Source organism: Lactuca sativa, chromosome 1 (assembly GCF_002870075.4).
Source record: "Lactuca sativa cultivar Salinas chromosome 1, Lsat_Salinas_v11, whole genome shotgun sequence".
Taxonomy (NCBI): Eukaryota; Viridiplantae; Streptophyta; class Magnoliopsida; order Asterales; family Asteraceae; genus Lactuca; species Lactuca sativa.
Window position 1 is genome coordinate 95,421,771 of NC_056623.2, and position 20,997 is coordinate 95,442,767.

General features: G+C 37.1%; 3 protein-coding genes across 3 annotated transcripts; 2 read left to right on the forward strand and 1 right to left on the reverse strand.

The window, feature by feature from the left end:
* Positions 1-1,954: 1,954 nt before the first annotated feature.
* Positions 1,955-2,509, forward strand: LOC111885951 (uncharacterized). The gene has a single exon (XM_023882193.1). It carries the CDS (start codon positions 1,955-1,957, stop codon positions 2,507-2,509), a length of 555 nt encoding a protein of 184 aa, XP_023737961.1.
* Positions 2,510-15,930: 13,421 nt separating this feature from the next.
* LOC111885939 (uncharacterized) lies at positions 15,931-16,994 on the forward strand. Its single transcript, XM_023882180.3, has one exon. It carries the CDS (start codon positions 16,352-16,354, stop codon positions 16,778-16,780), a length of 429 nt encoding a protein of 142 aa, XP_023737948.1. The 5' UTR covers positions 15,931-16,351; the 3' UTR covers positions 16,781-16,994.
* A 657-nt stretch (positions 16,995-17,651) lies between these two features.
* Positions 17,652-20,668, reverse strand: LOC111885934 (transcription factor GTE1). The gene is made up of 8 exons (XM_023882173.3): positions 20,394-20,668; positions 19,389-19,612; positions 19,114-19,186; positions 18,797-19,021; positions 18,606-18,704; positions 18,461-18,519; positions 18,199-18,349; positions 17,652-17,966 (listed from the first exon to the last, which is right to left on the reverse strand). The coding sequence occupies exons 1-8, from the start codon at positions 20,499-20,501 to the stop codon at positions 17,772-17,774; spliced, it is 1,134 nt and encodes a 377-aa protein (XP_023737941.1). The 5' UTR covers positions 20,502-20,668; the 3' UTR covers positions 17,652-17,771.
* Between the last annotated feature and the right edge of the window lie 329 nt (positions 20,669-20,997).

Genomic DNA, 20,997 nt, shown 5'->3' on the forward strand with positions numbered 1-20,997 from the left:
GAGATCTAAACAAACTCACCGTCAAAAACCAATACCTCCTTCCCCGGATCGACGACCTATTTGACCAGCTGCAAGGGTCGAGTTATTTTTCCAAGATAGATCTAATATCCGGGTACCACCAACTACATGTTCGGGTAGAAGATATCCCCAACACTACATTCCGAACTCGCTACAGTCACTATGAATTTCTAGTAATACCTTTTGGTCTGAAAAATTCATTGATGACATACTAATCTACTCACAAAGTGAAGAAGAACACAGCCAACACCTGCGGTAAGTCTTGGAAATATTAAGGGTGAAGAAGCTGTATTTGAAGTTCTCCAAATGTGAATTCTGGAGCCGCGGAGTGGATTTCTTAGGGCACGTGGTCAGCGAAGAAGGGATGCATGTGGACCCTGCCAAAATAAAGGCAATCGAAGGTTGGGAAACACCAAGAAACCCAATGAAGATCAGGCAATTCTTAGGCCTCGCTGGTTACTATAGGAGGTTCGTACAAAATTTCTCGAAAATCGCTAAACCGCTCACCGCCTTAACTCAGAAGGGTGTAACCTTCAGCTAGGATAGGAAACAAGAGGCTGCTTTCCAAACCTTGAAACAAGCTCTATGCATCGCCCCGATCTTGTCCCTCCCAGAAGGGACGAAAGATTTTGTGGTCTTTTGCGACACATCCAATCAAGGACTAGGTTGCGTACTCATGCAGCGAGGAAAGGTCATAGCCTATGCATCATGACAACTAAAGAACCACGAGGTGAACTACACCACGCATCTCCTTGAGCTGGGTGCAGTAGTGTTCACTTTAAAGATCTGGAGGCACTAACTTTATGGTACAAAGTGCACCATTTTCACAGATCACAAGAGCCTCCAACACATCCTAAACCAGAAGGAGCTCAACATGAGGCAGCGACAATGGGTAGAACTACTGAACGACTATGAGTGTGAAATCCGATATCATCCGGGAAAGGCCAATGTAGTTGCATATGCCTTGATCCGAAAGGAATACTCGATTCGCTGGGTAAAGACACTAACCCTGACTATCCATTCCCTCCTGTATTTTCAGATCAAATGGGCTCAACTGGAAGCCTTGAAACCCGAAAACGTCATAAACGAAGCCTTGTGAGGGATGGATAAGAACCTTATAGTCAAAGACGACGGAGCCTACTACCTCATGGATCGAATCTGGACACCAAAGTTTGGTGGTTACAGAGACGTTGTCATGAATTAAGCCCATAAGACAAGGTACTCCGTCCATCCAGGTTCGGACAAGATGTACCTGGATCTAAAGAAACTTTATTGGTGGCCGAACATGAAGGCCGAAATCGCTACCTACGTGGGCATGTGCCTGACTTGTGCCATAGTTAAGGTAGAGTATCAGAAGCCCTCGGGTCTACTACAACAACCAGACATACCTGAGTGGAAGTGGGAACGGATAACCATGGATTTCATAACCAAGTTACCCAAGACAATGGGTGGACTTGACACCATTTAGGCGATCGTTGACAGGTTAACCAAATCTGCCCACTTCCTACCATTAAAGGAGACCTACAAAATGGAAAAGCTGGCAAGGACGTATATCAAGGAAATAGTGCGACTGCATGGTGTGCCACTATCTATTATTTCCGATAAAGATAGTAGATTCACCTCACGATTCTGGAAGTCCCTACAAAATTCCTTGGGCACCCAACTTGATATGAGTACCACCTATCATCCTCAAACCGACGGGCAGAGCGAGAGGACCATACAGACACTGGAAGATACGCCAAGGGCATGTGTGATAGACTTTGGTAAAGACTGGGATACCCACTTGCCACTTGTTGAATTCTCCTACAATAACAACTATCACACCAGCATTAAGGTCGCTCCGTTCAAAGCCCTTTATGGACGCAAGTGCAGATCTCCCTTATGTTGGGCCGAGGTCGGGGACACACAACTTGCCAGGGGACAAGTACCTGATAGCATGCTCACCGACCCCGAAATCATCAGAGAGACCACCGAGAAGATCATCCAAATTCAGGAGCGACTGAAGGCATCTAGGTACCGACAAAAGTGCTACACGGATAAACGACAGAAACCCTTGGAATTCCAAGTCGGAGACGGCATGATATTGAAGGTATCGCCCTGGAAAGGGATGATATGCTTTGGGAAGCATAGAAAATTGAATCTGAGGTACATTGAACAATTCGAGATCCTCGCCAAGATCGGTGCAGTGACCTATAGATTTCTGTTACCACAAGAACTCAACAACATACATCCTACTTTCCACGTGTCTAATTTGAAGAAATTCATGTCTGAGGAAAGTCTCGCCATCCCACTGAATGAGATAGAAGTAAACAACAATCTTCATTTCATCAAAGAACCCGTGGAGATAATGGACATAGAGGTGAAACGGATGAAACAAAGCCGCATTCCCATTGTGAAGGTCCGATGGAACGCCAAACAAGGGCTTGAGTTCACTTGGGAACATGAATATCAAATGAAACAAAAGTACCTACATCTCTTCCAAAGTTCATGAGTGCCTACTCTAAACTAATTTCGGGAGGAAATTCCCTCTAACGGGGGGATAATGTGACAACTAGGAAATTTTGGTTCAGACCAAGCCTAAGGGGTCTTATGTATAAAAGTATCCACAATATATATTGTCACACCCCAAAACCTAGAACGGCGGAAGCGTTCTGGGGCGGAGGACGTCATGTAATGTATCACAAAAATGCAAAGTAGTAAACAAGCAACAACATCATCCATTGCATAAATAGTATAATTTTAATTACATTTGAGTTCTTTCATCGTATAACAAAATGAATAATCAAAATAAAAGACGAGTCTTGACCGCTCCATCTTCACAGAGCCTGGTAATCGTACCAGTCTATCTGTGTCCTGGGAATACAAGTTATTTTGAAAGAGAGTATCAACAATAATGCTGGTGAATTCATAAGTATTTATGTGACTTTGATTTGTAAAACTGTAAAGAAAGACCTGCAATGTTTGAAGGAAAGTTTGTACCCATGAACATGTTTGTAAGTAGTTGTAAACGTTTGAAAACTCTAGAAAATCCCATATTTTCTACTAGTATAAAAAGTAGCCTTCTACCAAGACCCGACCGTTTTGAATGTTTGATTTTAGAAATCCAATATTTACCCATAAGTGAGTGGTAGTTTAAAAGTCCCAAAAATGAACTACAATGGTGTTTTCGTGCCTAAAATAGTAGGTTTGTGTACATATAAAATCACTAACGTATTTGATAAACCCGTAAATCAACGTGTTGTTAATACTCCATGTGAGTTTTATAACCATGCTAATGACCCAGACTGCCTGTAACAACGTTCTTCAAGCATTGGAATGTTATGACGTTTGTCACCCCAGACCTGCCGGTCTAACTGTAGCTAACAGTTTAGGTGCGAGATTGTCAATCCCATATAGATCTATACACAAGTATCACGCTCCTCCTACAAGGGATTATGGTATATAATACAGGACTTAATAATGCTTACTCGAAAGTACGTGAAATGTCTCACAAAACCTAGTATAAAACATATTTACGTATGGAAATGTCCATTTGTTCTTGTATATGAAAATATCTCTTTGATATGGTACTTGTATTATGTAAAATTTCATGAATATCTAGTACACTATCTTATGTGATCGTATCTCTTGAAATTGTACGTCTTGAAATTGTATGCTTCGTAATTGTATGTCTTGAAATTGTATTCTTTGTAATTGTATGTCTTGAAATTGTATGCTTTGTAATTGTATGTCTTGAATTTGTATACCTTGTAATTGTATGTAATCATATCTCTTCATATAGTATGTAATGTATTTGTATAGACTCATGAATAAACTGACTCTTGTGTGATTCCTTGTACTTAGAATGGTAAGTAGTATCTCCAAACTATACCTATTATAGTTTCTAGTATTGTACGTGTATAACCGAAATATGCCTTTGCTACTCAAAGGTACTGAACCAACTGACGGAAACTTTTATGTCTATATATGTACATATGATATATATAATTAATATTTAGACGACATTCGGACGAATAACCGATACCCTAAGGCCACATCCCAACGAGGAAAAAGAAATAAAGCGGGCGAGCTGTCCTAAGTCCTTTAAACATTACTTATATAACTATGTGTGTATATATATATACATATATATATATATATATATATATATATATATATATATATAGGCATGCATTTGACAATATAAAAATATAAAAGAAGTTTTGTAAAACCTTTGAAAAGTTTAATAAATAAGAAATGATGACTTGATGTCAGTTTATAAAATGATTTGAAAGCAATTTGTTTGATAAGAATAGTTTTAAATATAGGAAGACCTTTGTTAGAAACATGATTCTAACAGCGTTTGAAAGGAAACATAAAGTATGTAAGACAGTTTGATAAAGAGCTTTTAACATGTAAAAATGTTTGTCATAAACTATTATAGTTTTTCCAAAAGTTTGTTTCGTTTGTATAGTAAACCCTAGTGAAATGCTCACTCATTATGTAAAGTGTAACTTTTGTAGTGACAAATGAACACATATACTCAAAGTATAGATAACGTGTTTGATTCGTGTATGTATAACAACATATTTAATTTTAAAAAGACAAGATGTTATCGTGATATATTTTGCGTACGAAAGTTTCCATGTAGTAGTTACGAATCTCATATGGTTTACTTGAATAAAAAGAGTATATAATGAAACTTTAGGTTACACACGATAATAACCGTGTGTTTACTTGTATTCCCCCCTTAAAATGTATAAAAAACATTGATAACACATTTAAAAATGTAGTTTATAGGGGTATGAACTCACCGAAAGAAAGTGCAAGATTTGAAGAAAACGGGATTTTCCCGGGCGGCACCTTGACCGGAAAGTGACGAGATTCTCGGGAATCTCGGGGCTTCGGACCTTCGTCGGGGCTTAGATATGAAACCGGGAAGTAGGGATATTGTCGGCACGAAAAACGAGGTGAAAAATGTGAGAGAAATGAAGAAAATGAGCAAGGATGGCCTGCACCCTCGCATTCTATTTATAGGGTGCTGAAAGAGGGATTACTCTGGGCGTAAATTCGGAGTACGCTGGGCGTAATTTCGGAGTACGCTGGGTGTACGCGACGTCAACGCTTACCGCATCCTCGGGCGGAGCATCGAAGCGACGTGGACAATCCGGAGCCTAGCATCCGAGTACGCTGGGCGTACGAGGGTACGCTGGGCGTAAATCGTCTTGGTGTGTGTGCCACGAACTTGTAAAATCCGTAACTTTCGCATACGGGCTCCGTTTTTGACGTTCTTTATATCCACGTGAAGGTGAGAAAATACTCTACAACTTTTATTTAGACTCCGTCGGCTAATTTTGAATTTATTTTGAATTATATTTTAATTAATAGGCCGGGACACGATAACTTCGTTAAAAATCCATAACTTCTTTATCCGACATCCGTTTTCGTTTGTCTTTTTACCATCAAACTAGTATTGTCGAGACCTTCAACTCTCGTTTAAGTTGTGTCGGCTAAAAATCGCTCGATCTTTATTTCGAGTTTTTAGCTGTCTACCGCTGTTACGAAACTTAGAAAATTTGTAACTTCTTCATACGAAGTCCGTTTTGGGCGTTCTTTTTATGCATGATCACGGTTTAACGAAATCTACGACTTTCGTTTAGATACCTAAGGCTAAAAATTATTGTATTGAAACTTTGCGTTTTTCGCTTAATAGGTGTTGCCTGGTTTTACCGAGAATCTTCGGTTGGTCATAACTTCTCCATTATAACTCGGATTTTAGGGTTCTTTATATGTACGAAAACCTTGATATGATTCCTACTACTTTATTTAACCCAAATAAGATTTTAGGAAAGTTAAATTTTGACCTAAATTTGACTGGTGTTACATTTTATTTTCTCGAAATATGGAGTTGTCACATATATCTATATAACTTGATGCAATAATGTTATTTGAAAGCCACTAGGGCCCTATTTGTATGATTAAAGATAATATGCACATGGAAATTTATGTTGAAATAAACCTTGAAAGTTCAATGCAAATCAATCAAGAATCAAATAGTTTTAACATAACAACATGTATTTATGCAAGTACCTTGAGCCCTCAAGCTTTAAGACCATCATCCTTGTGATCTATATTACTCAAAACCAAAATCACAATGTCTAGGAAACATTAAAACCAAAAACACACCTTAAGGACCTACTAAGGCCGAAAACACACCCTAAGGATCCACTGAGGCCGAAATCACCATGGAAAAAAGCCTAGGACCGAAATCTAAAAGTAAAGTTAAACCTAGGACCGAAATCACATGTGATTTCGGTCATACTAGGGTGAATTAAAGAGGTTTTCCATCTAGGATGATGAGGATAAGACAAGAAAATTTGACTTTAGGATTTGATTTCTCACCCGTTTCCAATAAAAATCACAGTAACCCACGTATCACCCACCAAATATCCATACTTTAACCTCCAGATAACCAAGTAAATATCCTATCAATCTTCTTCCTTTTATTAAGAACAAAATCAACCCCTCACATACCAAAAATCCATTTCCACTTACTGTGAAACTCCATTTGCTCTCAAGAGGTCAAGTTCCAAGTGTTAAAGAGGCTTATTTCTTCAAGCATTTTTCTTAAGTTTGGTAAGTAAATTCGAGACTTTGTAGCATCCTCTGCATTCCTATGTTTAGTTCATTCCATTTACACACTCTAAATGTGTTAAAACACTTAGGATAAAGCCATCTCCAAGGAAGTTCATCCATTCCAATCAAGAGTTTAGGCTTGGAATCTTCTCAACACCTCTTCAAATCCACCCACCAAAACCACTCAAGGTGAGTTCATACCCCACCTTTTTCAAGATTTTTCATGCTTTTTTTTTGGGGGGGGGGCGGTGGGGGGAATACAAGCAAAGCTATATTATAACAAAATGTTGTTAAATGTGTTCATCTATATGTTGTGTATAAGGTTTTATGTGCATGTTATGTGATTTTACTAGTTATTTCAAGTTTTCATGCACAATATGGTGAAAGTTATAGTATGATACTATATAAAAACAAGTTGTAAATTTACTGCATGAACAAAGGGAAGAATTATGACTTTTATGATAAAAGGAAATTTTCTATCAAGAATAAGTTTTCATAATTATTTTAATACAATATTCTCTTGGGTTTAACCAAGTTGTGAACTTTCTAAACCTATTATTTTGTATAATAAAATGTATAAATGGGTTTACTTTTCTTTGACTCTACAACTTTTTCAGCTAAACTATAATGGGTATAATTTGTGTTTAATTTAAACTAGTTATACGTTTTCGGGCTTATTGCAGATAATTATTTAGAACTATAATTATGTCACTCTATAAACTAAATGCTTCTACATAAAAAAAGGATTTCACTACATTACACGTAAACCGTTGCTACAGTTTGTGAGACACAATCTCTTCACATACTTTACCTAAAGTACACCTTAAGTCCTACATTATAACCAAAGTCTCCTAGAGGGAGAGTGAGACCATTGTGTATAGATCTATACGGGATTGACAACCACACACCTAAGCTGTTCGCTACAGTTAGACCGGAAGTCTAAGGTGACAAATGTCTACCAGCTCTGACGCCTGAAGAACGTCGTACATGCCACTAGTCATATTAAGTATGGTTATAATAAATCACATAGGGTATTGAAAAGTCATTTGGTTCATGGGGCTAATGCATCTTCATTCAGTTTTATAAAATAAATAAACCTATATGGCACTACTTTACAATCCATCACTACTGACATTTTTGGTCTTAGGATTTTAAGACTACATCTTACATTTAAGAAAATATTGGATTTTATGGAAAACTTTACGCTATCATTTACAAGGAACCATTACAAATTTTATTCATACAAAAACGCTTATAAACTCACCAACTGAAACGTTGACGCTTTTCAAAACTGCTTGTATTCTCAGGAAACCAGTGAACAGGTATTACGAAAACAATTTGAGGACAAGCGTCACTACATCATGACTTCTACTTTTAAATTATTTGTACTTAACTTTTGAGCAAACGAAGTCTGTAAAAAATGGAAACTTTTATTCTCAAAGTATGAATGTATGTGATGCTATGATTCATTTGTATTCAATTGTTTTGATACTATACATGAAGTCACTCCATCCGTCCCCTGACGTTTCCACCGTTCTGGTTTGGGGGTGTGAGAGATTGGTATCAAAGCATTGTTTATAGTGAACTATTATATCAAACCATACAAGATATACAACTATAAATATAATGGGGCTAAAACACTCTAACTAAAAGTATACTTTAAAAATAAAAGTATTTCATAAAAGTGTACATACATACATGCATATTCAAAATGGTGTTATAATAAGAAATATTTAGAAGAGTTGCACATCGCGATTAAACTTAGACAGTTATGTAATCATATCTAGGGTAAATATAGCATGATCAACTATATTTATTCGAGATATGACCAACATGTGTTTAGGAGTGGTCGTAGTGGACAACCTAAAACTTACCTACCTTATACCAAAAAGCTCTAAGAACTAAACCTAAAGAATTAAAATACTACAGAAGTATTTGAACACATTGTAAACATTTCAGGTATTTCTCATACTTATATTCTCGTACAAACATGATGAAAGGTTTCCATAACCTAGGAGATCCATACTTCCCCGCCCAGGGGAATGGAGGGTGGATTGAGGAGGATCCCGAGGAGATCATGGAAGAATAGCCAGGGGAAGAGTTTGAAGAAGAGCTGGAGGAAGAAGAAGAGGAAGAGGAGGAGTCAGAGGAGTCAGATGCAGAGTTTGAAGTTATAAATCCTCCTTACGTTGCATGAGTCCCTGCACATCGTTTAGGCTACAATAGATTCTAGAGTTGGGAGCCGCTACAGAGGTCACAGACGCGCGGACGCGAGATTTGGAGAGAGACTACTATCCCATGGATAGGATCATTGAGGACCTTACCACTGCTCGAGCGGAGGTAAGGGAATATTAGGAGAGGCATGTGGCTCTAGAGGAGAGAGTGATCGTAGCCGAGGATCGATTGGTTGAGCTACATGGCACCTCTACTTCATCCCAGAGACCGTAGAGGACTACCCGCCGTGAGTAGGTTCCATCCTACTCACAATTTGTTACAGATTAGGTTTACACGTTAGTGCTACCCTTTTTCTTTTTGTTGTATGTAGGACCGACCCTACGTCTAAGTGATTACACTATTCGGAGGGTCGTTATGCTGCCAAATTTTTATCTTTTGATGTACTGTAGACCCCCCCCTAGGGGTCAATTTTTCAAAAATTTATGTACTAGTACCTTATTTTCAATGAAACAAATATGTATTTCATTTTATTGGATGTTGTTATCTGCTATGTCTTTTCTTTTCATTTTTATTTGGTACAAGCGACTCTCAATAACAACTAGATTCAATACAAACAAGGTGTTCTATTACAATAATGTACAAACCATAGCGTATATCAAAAACTTATCATCATTCTACCTTGTGGCAGAAAATGTCGCCCCAAAGATACAATAGGTGCAAGAGCAATACCACAGCGCCACCACTACCGCCACCTCCTCCATAAATGGACACCGTAGTGTTCCAAGTTGTAGTGACCATTGTTATAGCCGCTGTCGTGGCCCAAATAAGCAATAGCAACATCGAAGGCAGAAATGAAACAAACAACTCCAATCAAAGTGAAAACCAAGGGCACCCAAGGGAATTCACTTATAAAGACTTTGCAAATTGCAAGCCCAAGCCCTTCAATGGAAGCGGCAGCGTCATTGCTCTGACACAGTGGTTCGAAAAGATAAAATTAGTATTTGAAATCTGTGCCTTGCCCGAGGAGAGCAAAGTCAAGTTTGTAGCCTGCACTTTTTCTGACAGGGCCCTTTCATGGTGGAATGGCCACATCAATGCCCTAACACTCCCGGTAGCAAACTCGATGGGCTGGGAGGATCTCAAAATCATGAGGCTCGAAGAGTACTGCCCATGGGGTGAGGTACAGAAGCTAGAACAGGAGCTTTGGAATCCCACTATGAACGACCCTGATATCGAAGCCTACACCACCAGATTTAGTGACCTGACAATCCTATGCCCTGGAATGATCACTTCGGAGAACAAGAAAGTTGAACGCTTCATTTAGGGACTATCTCCCCAAATTCAAGGGAATGTAATTGCTGCAAACCTAACAAATTTCGACAGCGCCAAGCGCCTTGATCAAAATCTCATTGATCATGGAGTTCGAAAAGGCGTAATGACTCCCATACCCGAACAGAAGAATGCGAGTGGAAATAATAGGAAGTTTGGGAACAAGAAGAAAGGCCAACCAACTCAGGAACCCTCCAAGAAGAAACAGATTGTGGCAGTTCATGCCGCTATCGTCCCCTCCACACCAACAACTACGAAGCAATATGCTGGAAATCTTCCAAAGCGCGACAAGTGCCCCTTTTACCACCACGGAGACTGCCGAGAGATACACTGCACAACCTGCAACACGAAGGGGCACACTTCCTGATACTGCAAGGCATCGGCACAACATGCCACCCAACCCACCAATACTGGGGTGAGCCAAGTGTGCTATGGTTGTGGGGAAACAGGTCACTACAAAAGGAACTACCCAAAAGCCAACAACGGAAATACTGGGGGGACGGGAAAAGTGCTATCAGTGGGACAGGAGGAGGTGATGAAAGATCCTATAGTGGTCACCGATACGTTCCTCCTCAATAACATTTATGCATGCATATTATTTGATAGCGGTGCGGAGAGAAGCTTTGTGAGTCATAAGTTTAATCATCTACTCAAACAAAACCCACAAAAACTAAACAAAACATTCACCGAGGAAATGGCCAACGGAAAAATCGAAACAACAAAAACGACGCATTCATAGGATGCACGCTAACTTTGAATAACCACTCCTTCCAAATTGAGTTAATGCCGGTTACCATAAGGAGTTTTGATTTTATCATCGGCATGGACTGGATAAGTCCTCACCGTGCCGACATTATGTGTTACGAGAAGGCCGTTTGTCTTCACCTACCAAACAATGAAACCTTAGTCATATACGGTGACAAACCCAGTTCGAACCACCAATTCATCTCGTGTATCATGTCCCAGAAGTGCTTACACAAGAAGAAACATGCCTTCTTAGCTCAGGTTGTCAATAAAAAGAAGGAAGAAAAGAACATCAACGACATCCCGAAAGTCTGCAATTTCCCCGACATATTTCCTGAAGAGCTTATGGGAGTGCCGCCCGAAAGGCAAGTAAAATTCAGAATCGACTTGGTACCCGGAGCCACGCCAATAGCCAAGTTGTCGTATCGATTAGCTCCTGCGGAGATGCAAGAACTTTCCAGTCCACTGAGCGAACAAAGAAGAAGGATAGATTGTTCCGCGTGTGCATCGATTACCGAGATCTAAACAAACTCACCGTCAAAAACCAATACCCCCTTCCCCGGATCGACGACCTATTTAACCAGCTGCAAGGGTCGAGTTATTTTTCCAAGATAGATCTAATATCTGGGTACCACCAACTACAGGTCCGGGAAGAAGATTACCCCAACACCAGATTCCGAACTCGCTACAGTCACTATGAATTCGTAGTAATGCCTTTTGGTCTGACAAATGCGCCTGCAACATTTATTTGTATTTAACTTTTAATTAAACAAAGTCTGTAAACAATGTAAACTTGTATTTTCAATGTATGAATGTCTGTGATGATATGATTCATTTGTATTAAATTGTTATGATACTATACATGAAGGCACTCCATCCGCCCCCAGATGTTTCTGCCGATCTGGTTTGGAGGTGTGACACCCAACGTACTCATCAGACCCCTTTTTCACTCCAACAAGTCCTTAGTTGGTTAAGACAAAGTGCCAAACTCTCAGATCTGATTCTATAAGACTACTAATCACATAAAGTTTGCAACTTTACGTGCTTGCATGGCAAAAAGGGACTCAAAAGCTCAATAAGGACTTAACAAAGTTCTTAATGCTTGCATAGACCAAAATACACTATAAAGCTTAAACTTTTATGAACTTAGGGACTGAATGGAATTAGATCTAGCACCTATTGCTTCTGGAGTAGATCAAAAACCCATCTTTAACACAAGGACTCCAAAATGCACAAAATACTCCATGAACTAGATCTAACATATAAAATCACCATGGTAGAAACTTTATACCTTCAAGATGTAGATCAAGATACAACAAGCCTAGATCCAAAAGCCTCAAGCAATCTTACACTTCTCCAAGAACCTCCTTCATCTTCTATGAACACCAAAAGCATGAAATAACACCCAAAAACTCAAAAACCACTCAAATGGGGGCTAGGGTTTCATTTCTAGGGTTTAGAGGGACGAAGGCTGAAGATATTAGGGTTAGATGATAAGATAAGGAGATTAAATACGGTCCAAGACCCTTAAATAGGGTTTGGGACTAACTGGAGTACACCCAACGTACTTCCTGTATGCCATGCACACTCCAAAGGATGATCGTGACCAATTGGCTTAGTACGCCCAACGTACTCAAGATGTACACCCCCGCGTACTAGCCCTCCTTCGAGTATGCCATGCGTGCACTCGTGTACGCCCCGCGTACCTGGTGAAACCCTAATTTCACCAATCTTCCTAAGGCCATAACTTCTTTGTTACAAATCCGTGTCCGACGATCCTTATATCCATGAAAAGGTAACAAGAAGATCTACACTTCTATCAAATCATACCAGCCTTACGACCTTCTAAACAAAAATCCAATTTCCATAAAAGCCCAAACTGACACTTTACTGAAATACCCCTAGGCTCCAAAACACGAACTGAACACCCGAATCACCTCAATTACATTACTTGCACCCAAATATGTATATATTTGACCTTTCCAAATTCCTTAAGCCTTATGATGACCAATCTTCGAGCCACAACCTCGAATTAGGAATCGATTCGAAATATGATATTACATACATGTTGAATTTAAATGTTTTCCAGGTTGTTTCAGTGGTAAGGGGAAGAGTGCAGTCTGACTGTATCACATCCATGGATTTGTTTTTAGAGACTTCCTAGGAATGTCAAAAAGTACCATGGGACACCGATCCCATATGGGGGTTATTTGTTAAAAAAAATCGAGGGCAGGGACAAGGTTAACCCCCGTTTTAATTTCAGGGGCTAAGGCGGGGGTAGGAGTCCCGTCCCGACCCCCCTCCCCAATGAGGGCCTAGTTAATATATTATATATACTGATATATATTATTTATATAAATATAATAAATAATAACAATGATTTTGAGATTCCAAAACTCAATAAAAAATCATGTTTTTAAGTTGTTATTATAACATTTTTGAGATGTGATAACATTTTTGTTTTTTGACATGTAAAATTATGCTATAATTTTTAACCCAAAAAATAGCTTCTTTAAGCCCAAAGAATCAATCGGGGGGGGGGGGGGGGGGGGGGGGTGGAGGGAGGGAGGGAATGGGGAAATTCCGGGGGTGGGGCGGGGGATGCAACCTCTGTCCCGTTTGCCCCCGTTGACATCCCTAAGACTTCCACTTATATGATTTTTTTTTCTATTATTAGTTATTTCTATGATTTTGGTACATGATATGATATGGTGTGAACAAATGGATGTTTTTATTATACTTTTGGAATATGGATTTGAATGATTGCTCTTATTTAAAATGTAAAAATTGGTTTGAAATTTGGGACATTTAACCTTAAAAATGATGACAATATCCCTAACTCTCACTAGACGACATACACTAAACGAGCGATATACTCTCTTTACCCAAATTGTCCGATTGTACAATATGTTCTAGGTAAAAGACCGAATCTCAATGTATTAATGAGACACACTCCATCATCCCGGACCCCGTATGGTAATCTCTAATCCTAAAGAAAAACTATTGGTCTCGCGATGGTGGATTCGGTCAGACCTCATTATTTATGATAGTATGAACAAGCGGTGAGACCACATGTCTATCGCCAACTGCCAAAACATATGCTCATAAAAGGAGCCAAACGAGCCAATATCAACCTAATTTTTTTTCGATATATCATTTTCCAAGTTTATGTTTGCATTTTACATTCTAAGTTTTTCCTTATGGGTAGAGTTGTAACAATGAACCGAACGAACATGAACGAAGGTTGTTTATGTTCTTTGTTTAAGTTAGTCGAAAAAATGAATGAACACGAATGGATAAATGAATGAAATTTATTGTCTATGTTCGTTCGTTTAACAAATTATATTGTTCATGTTCGTTCATTTATGTTCATGAACATGCTAAACAAACATAAACAAATGGAGATAAACAAATATAAACAAACATATAATATTATAATGTAAACGAAATTGAAAAGATATGAACATAAAATGAACTTAAATGAACGAACATAAACGAACAAACGTCCACAAACATAATTGAACAAACAATATCATTGTTCATGTTCGTTCATTTAACGAAATGAACGAGAATTTGTTTTCATTTTCGTTCATTTATTAAATAAACGAACATAAATAATCTTGCTGCTGAACGGTTCGTATAAACCCATACTTAAGGATGAGAGGTTGATGTAATAAGAAAATTATAAAAAATAAGCTGCGAATTGTTCTTGATACCGAATGGATTGCAACATAAAATATAGTGAATAACCAAGTGTGCAACATAATATTAAGCTTGTAACATAAAATATAGGGAATAACCAAGTGTGCAACTCAATATTAAGCTTGTAATATGGTTTCTGTTCGGTGTAAACAACTTTCCAAATCTAAGAAAGAAAATAGGCATGAGAAAGTGAGTTGAGAACTTGTTAATCAAGCTGTGCAGTCATTCATGAAATTTTAAACTTAGCTCTTAACCTAAATAAATTGCTCTAGCCCACTTTATATCTAACTTAGTATGTTCTTTAGTATTACACAACTTTTATATATAAACTTCATAAATATAAATTCTGGAAAAAAAAAAGATAAGTTTCAAGATCGTTTTTCAAGTTCTAATATAGAGTTGAGTCGAGAAAATCTTAGATTCATGAATATAGCGCGGTTAAAGGGTGCTTGGGATTGAGTTTAAAATGTGCTTATTGATTTATTTATTTAAAAAAAAACAATAAGTTTAAAAAACTGTTTGGCAAATTACTAAACATTTTTCAAAAGTGTTTTGTTTTACTTTTTAAAAAGTTATTTTAAATAAGTTAGAAATTATGTTCAAAAGTGTTTATAACTTATTCACTTAAAATCTAATCCAAACATTAAAAAAGTTTAGCAATTTATAACTTCTTGACAACCACATATGATAATCCAAACACTTTTTATATACATTTTTTTTGTAACAATATAAGCTAATAAACATATTTATCAAAAAGTTATGAGTAGTAAAATTCAAAATTAAGTTGCGAAAAACTTTTAAAAGGTTTTGAATAAGGATTTAAATATTGGGGACCACATTCTTTGTTATTTCCAAACTCACAACTAACCAATTGAGAGGTTAAATTGCTTTATATAATCATTTTAGCGATTTGCCCAAATATAATTAATCTCTTAAATTGTAAGTTATTTTTTATCATCCATCTATCAAATTGCTTTATTCAATAATCCATATTATTGATGTAATTTTTTAATAGTACTTTACTCAATCCAATCCATTTTATCGCATATGAAATTATAAATTTTGACACGTTACATTATCCACTCATTTTGTTAAACAAATACCACGTTATATATATAATCCAAAAGCGTAAATAGTTGCATACTTGTAATTTGTAAAAAATCTACAAAACCCAAACTGCTCCCATTCGTCACCTACACTTCACCCATTTTATCCCCAATAATTACTTAAATGCCACTCAAATAAAAAAAAACCGCTTCCCTGTAATGGCAAGTCTCGTAATTATAAACAATCCCAAGGGCACTTATTTAATTCATAAACATATATAAAGACACGCCAAACGAGTGCTTCTCTCTCATCTCTCTATATAAAAACCCCCCAATCTCACACCAGTTTTCCCCAACCGATCTCCGCCCTTCCACCGCCTCTCGTCTCCCTTCTTCCAATTCATCTCTCCGCCGTCGTCCGGTGTCCCCATCGACCGCCGCTGCCCTTGAAACCACCGTCTATGTACCGGATCTATCAGTTTCTGCTGAAACCCTAAAAATTCAATTTGATTTTGATTCACATAACCCTTTTCTCCCCCTTCTCTCTCTATTTACAATTTTAGCCCTCACCCTAAGCGTAATTACCGTTTTAGCCCTTCCCTGTTTCTCTATGTTGTTTCGTGTAGTCGATTTCTCCGACGACGAATTCACCAGTCCACCGGAAAACACTTTCTGCATTTCGGAGAGGAAGTAGCACACATCGGAGTTGACGTTGTGTGACGATGAATGACCAACGGCGATACGGAATGTTGATGCCTGGAGCATCGCGATTCAAGCGCAAGGAGAGGGAATCAGTTTATCCAGCGAAACGATCACCACTAGCACCACCACCACCACCACCACAGAAGCTGACACAGGCGACAGTTGCCTCATCTACGGCTTCTAAAGGAAGTAAAGGAATGGAAGCGATGTCATCGAACAAACTCTTAGCTGGTTACATGGCTCACGAGTTTCTAACGAAAGGAACTCTATTAGGACAGAAGTTCGACGGAGGAGCTGCGGCGAGAGGGAAAACAGAGGCGAACGGAAATGAAACTTACAAAGAGATCACGAGTTTGCTGATGATGAAAACCGATGGAGGAGGAGGTGGAGGAGCTCGTATACCTGGAATCGTGAATCCTACACAGCTTGCTCGTTGGATTCAGATGTAATTGGGGAAGAAGAGTACATGTACGTAATGTACAAATCACATCGGAATCAATACTTTCTTCCATTTTCGGTTTGGTTATATATAGTCTCTATGTTGTTCTTGTTTTCGTTAATGAATGTCTTAATGATTTGATCGTATCATCTATAATACGATATCGATATGATCTGTTTAAACTAAAATTTTGGATGGAAATTAAACGTTTACTAGTGCTCTTATTTTTATTTTTATTTTTTTTATTTTTCAAATAACGCGTATTTTTTTAAATATATAAACGACAAAGAACGTCACGATTGATAAATTCATAAATTTGAACACATTTATATTATTGTTGAAACTTTTTTTTGATCGAAAATAAATTATTAATATATTGAGTCTCTCTGAATCTTTTCAAGTCAATTTTATTCTCATTATATATTTCAAGCGTAAAGTTGATAAGTGGTCGATATTCATTTCACGTCCTTGGCAAACTTATATCTGGTTTGAAAGTTGTATCTTTTATTTGTAATATAAATGTTTTTTTATTTGTTTAAATCGATTTTTTTTTGTTAAAAGCTAGAAGGTAATTGTTAAACACACCAAACTCATTCAAAAACCCATGCATTTATTATTTGTACTTTTTATCATAAAATAGCTACAAGAATTGACCAAAAATGGTTTATTTAATCTTATTTTATTTTCATATATATAATTATTAATTTACTACAAACTCCTATTTTCGCTAAAATAATACTATTGGTCCTCATGTCGGCGAGTCCAGGGTCCAGCGTTACAGAAGTGAACATATGGAATCAAACGTTAAAATCTAGAATATGTATATAATAAATATATAATAATATAATATGACTTGTAAGAAAAATGTCAAACTAAAAAAAAAAACCGAAAGTTGACCGGGTTCTTTGTTATTTAAAAAGGTACAATAAGTGACTTAAGCGAAGTGTATTATTATTCACATAAACACAGATTTAACCAAAAAGGACAAGAGCAATTACGATTTAAGAAGGCTTTTTATTATTCTTTTTTTGAGCAGGCGGCTTGGCGGCTTGTGCATCAATACTCTCTCTTTTCCTTTTGTTTTGATTAACGTTGTTGTTCATAGTACTATTTCCACCATTGCTTGTTGGACTCTTTCCTTGCCCTTGAAGTAACTCTTTCACAAAAAACTTCAACTTCCACAACGTAGACTCACTCTGCATGCCACAACATAAATCATCAGTCTCACAACACAGTACAGAACAAAACAGTACAGAACAGGTTGTAATGTATTTGGTAATACAGAACAGGTTGTAATGTATTTGGTAATTTGACCGAGACTGATCACTGATGTCAGTAGGACAAAAGTTGTAACTTTTTGTTCCATGTCGACGCGCTATTGAATTCTTGTATGTGAAAAGACGAAAATACCCTTCTCATTGAAAATACCTGTGCGTCGATGTCGAGGTCAACTTCTTGACCGGTTGCTTGGAAATTTGGGTTATTTTGGGCGACAATTAGCAGTGCCTTGTTTAGGTCTTCGGGGGATAATTGGGTCAAAACCGTCATTAGCGCTTTCTTTTCTTCTGTAGACATTTTCCTAAAATGACATTCTACTTTTAGGATCTAAAGCTATATTAAATATATTATAATAAAACACAATATAAACATTAATTAAGCTGTTGAAAAATGAATTTTATGAAAAAAAAACCTGCAATTTCTGAGGACAACATCTCTAAGTTCTTTGAGATTCTTGTCAACCTTTTCAAGCTGAAAAGGAAAAAAAAATTATATTATTATACTAAATTCTTTATTTATATAAAATTTAATAAAATGGCTCCAAAATTTTAACATACTTCAGCACTTAAGTCTCTAGCCATTTTGGCATGAGAAACCTCTTGAGCAAGTTGGATATCTAACTGTGCTTCTGCTTCTTCCTTTTTTCGTCTTTCATCCTACAAGTGAATTTACCAAAATACCCTCGACCAATTAAAACACAAACAAAAAGAAATTTATAACCTTTGGGATCAATTTTTTTTTTTTTTACCTCTTCGTCAACTTTTGGCAAAAGTTGGAGCCATTTTTCCTCAAATTTTGCGAGTAAAGTTTTGGCCATGACATGAACATCGTTTCTTTCATCATTATATTTCATAGCATTTTTAAAAATTAATCTCACATCTGCACATATTTCTCTCACATTATTATACCCTGTCCCATCTTTCGCCTCCATTTTGGCCTTAATTGTACTGAAGTCCATTGGCTTTTCAATAACCTAAATTTTTATAAACTTAGTCAACAAAAAACTTGTATAAATTATAAAATAGCATTTAGAAACTACATAGCTATTTCATGATAAAAATTTACCTCATAGTAATCATGTAAACCAAGCCCTACTACATCCACAGGTTGCATAAATGGTCCAGACCACTTGTGGCCAGTATAGATGAAGATGGTTAAGGAAGGGTAAATATGGAAATACATAAAATTATTAAAAATGAGACCATTACCAACCAATAACCATTATAAAGATTTCATGTAATGTTGCAAAAGGCTAATTTTTTTTAGGGGGGAAATTAGTAAATTACTATGTGGCAAATTTTGTTGACATGGTGCTGATGTGGCGTTCACAGAAAGGATATATGATGTGCTGGCGTAATAATACAGAAAACTGTCGCATAAGATCTTGCATTCTTTTTGTAGCAGCTGCTTCTCTGCGTGATGCGTCCAGCTGGCGTCTTTTAAAGCTGGTTATTTGTTTATCTTTATCTTTTTCTTTCATCACTGAACTAGCTTTAGAAGTGTTTGACTGTTTTTTTCCTGGCTTTGAATAGAATTGCTCAACTTCGTTTAATCTTTGCTCAAGCTGTGTATATTAGTTGTTTCATGTCAAACTAAAATGAAGCAAAAAGAATGAAACAATTCATTTATGCTTCATTGATGTGAAAATTATGTCATTATGTGGTAATTACACAACGTCTGCCATATAATTTCAGAGTAGCAATAAAATAAGAAATGGATGTGGAAAAAGTCAATGGTTTTATGTTTGAATCACATAAAAAAAGTGGGGACTATCAAATGTCATCTGCCATTAATGTTTCCTGATGAAGAAAGATACCAAGTTGTCTGTTATTTAGCTCAACTGTCTGGCATAGGAGCCATTAAAGCTTTAAAAGCTTCCATCAAGGATGAAATAAACTACTCTCTTTGGTTGACGATACTCACAATAGCTAGGATTCAAGAACAGGAGCATGAATTGGGGGAAAACATTCAAGACCTAAAATTAGGGTTTCAAAATGTCTTAAATTCCAACATTAGTTCAGCATTTTTTGGGCAAATTGCACTATGCATGTTTCACAGTAGCGTAAGAACTCATGGAGAGGCAGATGACGTTTGATAATCCGTCAATATCGCATCAATGCTATAAATTGGTTTGTCTTTTCATAAAAGAACACGTACTAAGGAGCAAAAGACAAAGCCGTTTCTAATTTATAATTGTTTTAAAACAAGGTCTCCAAAACAATCGGAAGAGGAACTGATGGTCATCAATTACCAACCATACGTCATTCTTATGTAACCTAAGAAGATGGAGTGTATATAAACTGGGAAAATTATACAATCGGAAGATTCAGCAACAAAAAGCGTACCTCATCAACCTTCACGATTATCTGATCAACATTTTGCCCTAATTCCTCCGCAACAGCGGGTTCGCCTTCGGTTCGAACTTCCGGAACGGGTCCATCCATTGTTTCCATCTATTCTTGAGACTTCGATCCACGATTGAATGACTTTTGGAATAGTAGATATATTTTCCGACGCAAACAAAGCTCCGGTGACTTGCCGTAGGGTGTCGCCGGTGATGTCCGTCGTTGGAGAGAGACGAAGGGTTTGGAACCAGGTGGGGGGTTTTGTCATGTGAGATAATTACAGAAAAAGTAAAAGAAAACGGTAAAGGAAAATGTAAGTTACAAAATTTGCCCCTACACTAATGCGTAGTCACAGATTTTACCCACAATTTCTTGTTTTAGGTAATTAGAGCTCAGAATAGTTAATTTATAACTATTTCACCCTTACATCGATGAAGAGCAATTTCATCCATCTATCATTACTTTCATCTTGAACTCTTTCTTGAATTATTATTATATTTAAAATAAACTAAGAAATACAAAATCCCAAATAAAAGAATTTAATAAACTTGGTCATTTTATCAAATATAAACAATAATATAGGATTGTTAAGAGACGAAATAGA

Bases quoted from the DNA above. Each gene is read 5' to 3' on its own strand.
- LOC111885951 (XM_023882193.1), top strand. From the start codon at position 1,955: ATGCTCACCGACCCCGAAATCATCAGAGAGACCACCGAGAAGATCATC.
- LOC111885939 (XM_023882180.3), top strand. From the start codon at position 16,352: ATGAATGACCAACGGCGATACGGAATGTTGATGCCTGGAGCATCGCGA.
- LOC111885934 (XM_023882173.3), bottom strand. From the start codon at position 20,501: ATGGAAACAATGGATGGACCCGTTCCGGAAGTTCGAACCGAAGGCGAA. The intron at 19,187-19,388 runs ATATCCTTTCTG...CTTCATCTATAC, and splicing joins TTATTACGCCAGCACATCAT to TGGCCACAAGTGGTCTGGAC. The intron at 18,705-18,796 runs GTAAAAAAAAAA...ATTCACTTGTAG, and splicing joins TGCCAAAAGTTGACGAAGAG to GATGAAAGACGAAAAAAGGA.